Source organism: Pteropus alecto, unplaced genomic scaffold, assembly GCF_000325575.1.
Source record: "Pteropus alecto unplaced genomic scaffold, ASM32557v1 scaffold20, whole genome shotgun sequence".
NCBI lineage: Eukaryota > Metazoa > Chordata > Mammalia > Chiroptera > Pteropodidae > Pteropus > Pteropus alecto.
The window spans coordinates 49815858-49824757 of NW_006436298.1; the positions used below are offsets into that span (position 1 = coordinate 49815858).

The 8900-nt window shown below is 38.6% G+C and overlaps 2 protein-coding genes across 6 annotated transcripts in view; both read left to right on the forward strand.

Annotated features, from left to right (window-relative positions):
* The window catches only part of ZNF655 (zinc finger protein 655), a 13123-nt gene extending 7525 nt beyond the window's left edge, over positions 1–5598 (forward strand). The window contains exons 2-4 of one of the 3 annotated variants that reach the window (XM_025047830.1): positions 55–259; positions 1288–1392; positions 1890–5598. In XM_025047830.1, the coding sequence (XP_024903598.1) occupies positions 196–259; positions 1288–1392; positions 1890–3268 (1548 nt within the window). In that variant the 5' untranslated portion in view covers positions 55–195 and the 3' untranslated portion in view covers positions 3269–5598. The remainder of the gene's footprint in view (positions 1–54; positions 260–1287; positions 1393–1889) is intronic. The other 2 variants (XM_015590385.2, XM_015590388.2) reach the window with 2 other exon arrangements.
* Positions 1–8900, forward strand: part of TMEM225B (transmembrane protein 225B) — a 45486-nt gene that overhangs the window by 6396 nt on the left and 30190 nt on the right. Inside the window, exon 1 of one of the 3 annotated variants that reach the window (XM_025047831.1) lies at positions 7729–8625. The exons of 1 other annotated variant lie outside the window; for it this stretch is intronic. In XM_025047831.1, coding sequence (XP_024903599.1) covers positions 8354–8625 — 272 coding nt within the window. In that variant the 5' untranslated portion in view covers positions 7729–8353. Of the gene's footprint in view, positions 1–7728; positions 8626–8900 lie in introns of those variants that run through there. One more of the 3 variants, XM_015590390.2, reaches the window with a different exon arrangement.

Below are 8900 nucleotides of genomic sequence, written 5' to 3' on the forward strand. Positions count from 1 at the left end.
TGTCTTTTTTAATAAATGTCTTTCTTATATCTGTTCTGATCTCTCTGCTCATAGGCTCTCACATGGAATCCCAAGAGGGCAGCTGTTGATTTGTCATATTTTCAAGGTCCAAATGCCCTTTTTAAAACATTTGTTATCTGTTATATGTTGAAACTTGGGCACAAAATTGGCACTCAGTGAGTAGCTTTTAAGTAAATGAATCAAAAGAAGTGCAAGATACAAGATAAATGGTCCCTGCTATCAAAGAGTTTACAATCAGGTAGGGATGATGATACCTGAAACCAATTTAAAGTACCTATAAATTCCATCATATAATGACATGTCAGGATAAGAGGAATAAATAATAAATTTTGTAGACATTCAGTAAGTGGAGAGAAAGGCTTTTGAAGATGAGAGACTCGTTCTAGACCTTGTATGTGTGCTACTAGAAGCTTTGTGGGCTGAACATGTATTAAAAAAAAATGCCTCTTTGATACTATAAGAGTTCTGCCTCTTCAGAAGCAGACTGCCTTACTTATGCTTTAAAAGAGATTAGATCCTTGCAGTCCACTATACCAAAGAAAGACCATTTTATGTGAAGATGTACTTACATTGTACTTTCCTCACTACATCATTATAGTTAGTTTATATCTGTCTCTGCAGTTAAGAGTGTAAGGTCCTTGAGGGGATGGACCTTATCGGCGTGGGCTCTTTATCCCCTACATATTTTGCATATGGGAGGCCCCCATAAATATTTGTTGGATAAACAAGAGTATAAGCTCCTAACGGGTGAGAATGTGTCATTATTCTTTGTTTCCTCATGTGAACTGAAATGAATTGCTTCTTGAGATTGGTTTTAGGAATATTTGTTCAGTCATTACTGATTCTGTTGCTACAGCTCAGCTCACCATACACCGGGTGCTTAAATATTCACCTTTCTGATGACAACAATTTTGACTAGGTCTGATACTGTAGATCAGGTCTAATACAAAATTGATCTATAGGCAGCAGATGAGAAATGAAAATGATAATTTCTGTGAAATTATCCCATGCACAAATTTCCTTGTCTGAGTAATGTTTAAATGACTATTCTTGCTCCCCAAAGTCATCAACTTGCCCCTTAACACATCTCTTTTTAGAGCACAAATAGGAGCTCCTTGTAGAGGATCTTTGTCACTCTCACTCTCCAGGCCTTCCTAATGTCTTCTAAGAACTTACTTTCTCCATTAACCATTAGTTAATAGAAAAAGTGGCTGACGTAGTATCCGGGGACAAATTGCCACATCCCATTTCCTTCTCTATGAGCAGGATTTCCAATTTCCAAGCCTGATGGGATCTCCCAGCTGGAACAAGATCTACAGGTCTTTGATCTGGAAACTAAGAATAGAGAAGTCTTAAGAGATGACTGCTCAGGTGAGTAAGGCAGAATTAATCAGATGGAATTAATAGGGAAGTAAAATCCATTTGTTGAGCCAAGTTATAGCCGCTCAGGCAGTCAAAATGAAGAGCTCTGTCTATATCCAAGGATGGAGAGCTCTTTCCTTTTCCCTTCAGTTTTGATGAACTCTTTGTATTTATTTTGTGCCTTATTGTCCCTATTCAAGTTGCTTATCTATAATTCTTTTGAACTATTTTCCTATTAACTCCTTTGAAACATCTTAATTGGTTATTTTTTGACTCTGCTGAAAGTATTTTCTGTTTCTACCACACCCTAAATCATTTGGATTCTACCTGCTTCTATTCATGCCTTTACATCTGCTGTTGAGATTTTGTGCCTGTGTTTCAAGAATAAATAAACTTCTCTTATCCCGGTAGAGTGTAGCTTATTTAGTTTTCTCCTCTCTGAGTTTTCTTTTTCTAAGCACAGGGTACAGATTACATTTGCATTTTCTATTTATATATTGAATCAGATGGAGAAACCAGAGAAGAGAACAAGCTGTTGATTCCTAAGCAGAAAATTTCAGAAGAAGTGCATTCATACAAAGTGAGAGTAGGAAGACTGAAAAAGGATATTGCCCAAGTTCCTGAAACTAGAGAAGTGTATAAACCTGAGGACAGATTAGAAAGGCTTCAGGAAATCCTAAGGAAATTTCTGTTCCTGGAGAGAGAGTTTAGGCAAATAACAATCAGCAAGAAAACCTTCACCAGTCAGAACAATGAATGTAATGAACCTGAAAGAAGATTCAGTCTGGAAACTACCCTTGATACAGATCAGAGAGATCTTAGAATACAGAGTGTTGATGACACTGATAAGTATGACATGAGCCGCAACCAGAATTCAGCTGCTGTTAAACATGAACAAATAAATCTAACACAGAATTTTCAGAGTAGTGAATATAAAGAAAGCTTAATGGATCTCTCCCACCTTAGTAAATGTGAGAGTATTCCCACTGAGAAATCCTATAAATGTGATGCATGTGAGAAAATCTTCCATCAGAGCTCAGCACTTTCTAGACATCAGAGAATTCATACCAGAGAAAAACCCTATAAATGTAAAGAATGTGAAAAATCTTTCAGTCAGAGCTCAAGTCTTAGTCGACATAAAAGAATACATACTAGAGAGAAACCCTATAAATGTGAAGCGCCTGATAAGTCCTGTGAATCATCTGATAAGTCATCGAGTCAGAGCTCAGGCGTAATTCAGCATAAGAGGATTCACACTAGAGCAAAATCTTATAAATGTAGCAATTGTGAAAGAGTCTTCAGTCGTAGTGTACACCTTGCTCAACATCAGAGAATTCACAGAGACATGCTCTGTAAGTGTACTGTATGTGACAGTGACTTCTATCATACCTCATACCTAGTGGAACATCAGAAGGTTCACTGTGAAGAGAAAGCCTATGAATACAATGAATGTGGGGTGACGTTTAGTAAACATCAAGGAGTTCATCTCAGAGAAAAGCCCTATACATGTAATGAATGTGGAAAAGACTTCAGATCGAATTCCCATCTTATTCAGCATCAAAGAATTCACACAGGAGAGAAACCACATGAATGTGATGAATGTGGAAAAGCTTTCAGTCAAACCTCATGCCTTATTCAGCATCACAAAATTCATAGGAAAGAGAAATCCTCTGAGTGTAATGATTATGAGGAAAGGTTTAATCATAGCTCAGATCTTGTCCTGCAACGAGAAGTCCTCACCTTTGATTGTGATGTGTGGGAAAAGAACCTCAGTCAGAGAGCACACCTTGTTCAGCATCAAAGAATTCATACCAAAGAGAAACCTTATGAATGTAATGAACGTGGGAAGACATTTAGTCAAGTTCAGGCCTCATTCAACATCTGAGAGTTCACACCAGGGAGAAATCACGTATGTACTGAATATGGTAAAATCTTCAGTCATAGTTCAACCTTTATTCAGCATTGGAGAGTCCACACTAGAGAGAAACCCTCAATGTGACGAATGTAGGAAAGCTATTAGTTAAACTCTTAATTGATGCCTGCAAACCCATACCAATGAGAAGACCTACAAATATGTTGAATGTGGTAAATGCTTCATGTTGTGTTCGTACCTTAGTCACCATTGGAGAAGTCATACAGAAATAAAATTACATCACTTTAATGAATGTGAAAAAGCCTTCAAAGAAACTACCTTGTTCAGCATCAGATTCATTCTGTGTAGAAAGCCTATGAATGTAATCAATGCGTGTGTATGGGGGGAGATTCAGTCATATTTCAATCCTTATTCAACATCAAAGAAGCCATACCCTAGAGAAGTCATTTGAATGTAAGAGTTTAAGTCTTTTTCATCATCAGAATATCTACTACACCAGAGCAGAATCTGATATGCAAATGGAAAAATTTACTTTCATATTTCAGGCTTTCTTCAACATCAAAATATTGGAGAGAAAATTGTTGATTATTTGTATGTGAAATTGTTAATATATAGTCGCAGTCTTTTTCATTGCAGAAGAATCTTGTCAGAGGAGTGACTTGGTGAATATAGTGCTGTTTTCTCATGGCATTCTTTTATTTAATGTAATAGGTGTTGTAAGTAACTATGTATACTTTATTTATGGAATTCATTTAAGCTATTTATATTTTAATGTGGCCTATAAGCATTTTTATTTTTGTTGAAGTTGGTACTTGTTCTTCACAGCTTTCCTATGATATTGTTATTACACTAATGTTAAAACTTATCAGCGTCTGGAAAGTAGCTCATTTAGCTTGTTCTGCTTTTCTCAGCCCAGATTCTCTCCAAAACAGACTGTTAGGCCTGCTCTTTTCTGAGGACTCTACTTATTCGTTTCCAGCCACAACACTTAGAGTCCTGTTGATTTCTCCATTTTCTTAAGCATCTTGCAATGATGGTTTCCTACTTTTAACTTTTCACCAACAGGTATGCCTTCCCTACTTCATGTTGCTATTTGGGCGTCTTCTTTCTTAAAATGAAGCATCTTCCTTTAAAAGAATTGGATTTTTGCATCCTGTCCATCTATGAATATGAAGAATTCTGTCTCCCCTGAGTTTATGGCAGGCAGCTAAACATTTTCAAGTGATGCCCAAGTTCTAAACTGCCTTGTCCACATCCACAGCCCTCTACAAGAAATGATAAGGACACCAAGAGAGCCAACAAGACTCTCGTAGTCTAGTTAATGTTCATTCAGCGCCTGTTCTGTATGTCTTAAGTTTAGAATTTATATACTTCCATTGAAAGCCAGCAGAATGCTCAGGTCATCTTTTGATAGGGCAAAACATAATGAACATATACTAAAAAATCCGAGAGCTTCATAAAGCAGAGAGCTCAGCCTTCCAACAAAGATATTGGGGTTCTTACGTAATATCTCTAGCGAGAATATTTCAAGAGAGTGATAGGTCTGTTCCTGGTAAAATTTTAACTGTTAACGATTGCTTCTTTATCTGTTTGGATTTCCGCCCTCAGTCTCCCTTCATCAATTCAGGACAGTATTTGAAGTGTAGAGGCTTTTTGTAATTTATTATCACAATTTATTTTTATTTTTTATTTTTTTTTTGTATTTTACTAGAGTCTACAAGCCATTATGGTTTTTTTTTGATTCATAAAGATGATCACAGATGTTAGCTCCAGAGTTCAGGGTCACCATCATAACACCTAGCAACAGTTTATGATTCTTTAGATGATGTCAAAGCATTTTATTATATTTTTCCATCTTAAGCTTCATAACATTTTGTGAATAAGACAAGTGTTATTTAAAATTCCAGTCATTCCAGCAATTGAGGCCTTCATAGTTCAGATGTTATAATATTCACTAAGGATCCTCAGCAAGTATATAAAATGTATTGCTCTCTTTATAAGCATCTTATGGCTAACCTCTAAGGTAGTCTTACCCCACTATATTTTACCTCTCAGCCATCAGCAAGCATAGGATTACAGTAGGGATCTAAATGAATTGATCTAAATGTAAAAGCAAATGAAAATGCATGTTTTTTCTGTTAGTGAACATGTATACCCTCACGTATAGAGACTAATAGTCACCTCCAGTGATTATGAAACAAATAATCCCTAAATAGCAGAACATGTAAAAATCACATGTATGCATTTGTTTTAGGAATGTGCTCTTGTACCTCCATTTGAATAAAGGTATGTTTGATACTCAGAATCTGTTTCAAATAAAATCTGAAGGCCTTTACCAGAAACATTTGGGAATCTTAGAGTCACCTTCCTGATTGCAAACTCAGTTTCTTCCAGAAACCTGCTTCACAAGAGTGAATCATTCTCCTTTTACTGATACTTGCTCTTCCACAAACCTGTAGAAGAACAAAGTCTGAATATTTAAGATTTAAAGGGTTATTCATTCGGGTTGCTGTCAGTACATAAGAGTAAATCATTAGAGGTTTCAGTCTAGGCAGAATGTGTGTATGTGTGCTTTAAAAATACACTTTAAAAAAAGAAACCAAAATAATCCTTGAGGGCAAGTAACTTGCCACTTAATACTTGCGGATAAGTAATCTGTCCAATACAATATGAGTTTGTGTTCTTAGTCTTTTAATCTTGAAGATTGGAGAGGGAAGAGAAGAAATCTAATAGTTAAGGGACACCTAATTTTATTGATTTTCTGCCCACCCACCAAGATGTACATGTATGTACATTCATATTCAAACTTAATCTTTAATTCTTCAAGGGAACTAGCTCTGTTTTACAGAGGAACTGAGGTGTACTAGGGTCACAAAGCAAGTTTAAAGTCAGGTCTATTTGACTCCAAAGCTTTCCATCATCATGAAATTGGTATTAGACACCAACCACAGTTTTCCTTGGTAGCTCTTGAATTCTCTGTTACACCCCAGTGATTCACTATTATTGGTTTGCAGCTGATCCTAAATGCTCCTGGGATACTAGGAGAAAATATTCCAATATATTTTGGGATCTGGAGACCCCCTCCCCACCTTGGAATAGACTTAGACAATTTTGACAGTTACAGGCTACAGGTCAAAGCTCCCAAATTCATATATCTTGCCACTCTCACTTCCATCACTAGACTTATATTTTCATTTTTCAATGACCAAACCACTCTTAATTTTTTCTGCTAACTAGAACTTGCTGATGGACATGTATCCTTACCAAGATTTACTGTCACCTCTGGTTATATAGCAGTGGAGCAAAGTGGGTAATGGGAAAATCAAGTTTGATTCCTAGGTTTTGGCTTGAGCAAAGAAGTGGGTAGAGGTAGACTTGGAGAGATGCAGTATGCTGGAAGAGGAGCAGGGAGAGTATTTCAGGCAAGAAGAGAGCATGTCAGAAAGCCTACAGATGAAAGAATATGGCATTTTCAGGGTAATATGCTCTCTGGAGAAATGCTTTACCTTAGGAAATAGTATATGAGTAACTGAGGAAGTTTAAGAATAAAATTCAAAGGAGGCCCCTGGGTGTCATCTCAGCAAATCATGAGATTCTCACATCTAAAACTGTAACCTCATCTACCCATTCAATAATACAATTGCCAGGTGCTATGATATTCAGTGCTAGCCAATGGATATAGTTAACTTAATCTAATGAATTAAACCATCCACTGAGTAAAGACAAATTAGAGTAGTTGTCAAAGCAGTGGCTTTGGAATTAGATATACCTGCATTTGAACTTCGCTGTTTACTAGCTGTGTGACTTTGGAAATTTTACTTAGCTTCTCCAGTTTTCTTGTCTATACAATGTAGTTAATAACAGCATGAAAATTAAAGAGATAATGTAAAAGGTACTGGTCATATAGTAAGTGCCACGAAGTTATAAATACTAATATAAAAACACAAATAAAGGTGTTTGTATAGAAATGAGATAAAATCTAAAAAAGAGAATTAATAAGCAACTATTTAGCAGTGCGGGACTAGCATTACCCAGAGAGGGATATTCTTGGTTTGGAGAACTTAAATATGACTAGAGAAATGATCAGGCATCCTGGGCTGTGGGTAGGAACTACCTCCCAACAAGCACTCCCTACTGGAGTCAGCAAACTGTAACATCTGTCTCCTAACATTCGTATCATGACAGCACATTTTCAAAATACGAGTGCATGAAGGAACCAATGTTGAATGCAAGACTGTAAGCGATTTCAATCAGAAATCAGATGGTGCCCTGTACAAATCGACAAGAAAATGATACTGTAAATTTTTTATTTTGCTGACGCATTCTATATGCTCTCTTCATTTTAGAAAATGGTTAACCTCATATTTGTATTTCATTCATGTTTATAAATTTAAAACTTGGGTATAATTACAAGTGTCTGTCTTTTTTCTTTTCTGCAGTTGCTCATATTACATACAAATCTCCACCCAGGCTTTCTTTGTAGTCCTTCCTGGGTGCAGGTAGACACCAGGCTCTGGTTTGAATGACCAGGGTTCAGATGCCTCTAGTTGCTAAATACCTCTGCAGCTTCTGGCATGTAAAATAGTAAATATACCAACCTCATGGGATTATTGTGAGGATTAACAAGATGTCAGTTTAAGTACTCCACAACTGGTACCTGTTATTTCCGAGTCTAGCAGGAAACTACCCTTATCATATACAACTTGTTTTCTTAACGTGTTTTTCCTACTTCAACATATCAAATATGCTTCTGACAAATCTGTACTCTAGGTGCAGTAGGGTCTTTGGATCTAGATCTCTCTAAAGTTTTTCTTCCTCATATTGGTGTGGGTACCCTCCTGCTTGTTTATATACTCCAGGCAAAACTGGGAGGGGCTGGGTTGAAGCCTCAAAGGAAGAGGAGGACAGGGTGGACTGAGGGCCTAGGTAACAAATTCGGGCCCAGCAGGGTTAAGCTGGCCTGTGATTATGAAAAAGGGAGGTGAGATGGGTGGTAAATCGAGGCAGGAGTCAAGCAGAGGAAGCAGATGGGGTGCACACGGATAGGGAATGGCAAAGAAGGAAACAACCGATTTAGATCCTTGGTCCACTTAGGCAATGGTAGGGCAAATAGAGAATTCTGTTCCATCCTCTTACAGTCCTTCCTGGGGGAAGCACAAATACCGAAATAAGTCCCCATCGGCAGGTCGCTATGGACCCAGCTCCCCAGCAGCCCCTAGAAAACCCGCAATCGGGATTAGAGAATTTGCAATCGAGATTAGACCTCTGAGCTGCCTAGACAGTACCCGGAAGTGCACGCCTAGGAACCCGAGTTTTCAGTGGAGCCTGAAGTCACTTACAGGGCGGAGCACAAGGATCCCGCAGGGCGAGTGAGTGTCGGGGCTCAGAGACCCCGGGCCGGGGTAGGAATGCAGGGCGGCTCACACCGTCGCGGTGACAAGCTCGGACTGCAGTGGCAGACTCGGGCTGGGGGCACTCTCATGGGATTGATGCGGGGCTGCAGGAACCTGCTTGGTCCGGCCGGGGCGCGGCGCCTGAGGCCTCAGGCCGTCTTGGTGCTGCCGGCCTGGTGGCCTTCTCGCGGCGGGGCCCAGTCGGCTTGGAGAGAGAATGAAGCTTCTCAGACCCTGTCCTGGGTTGGGGG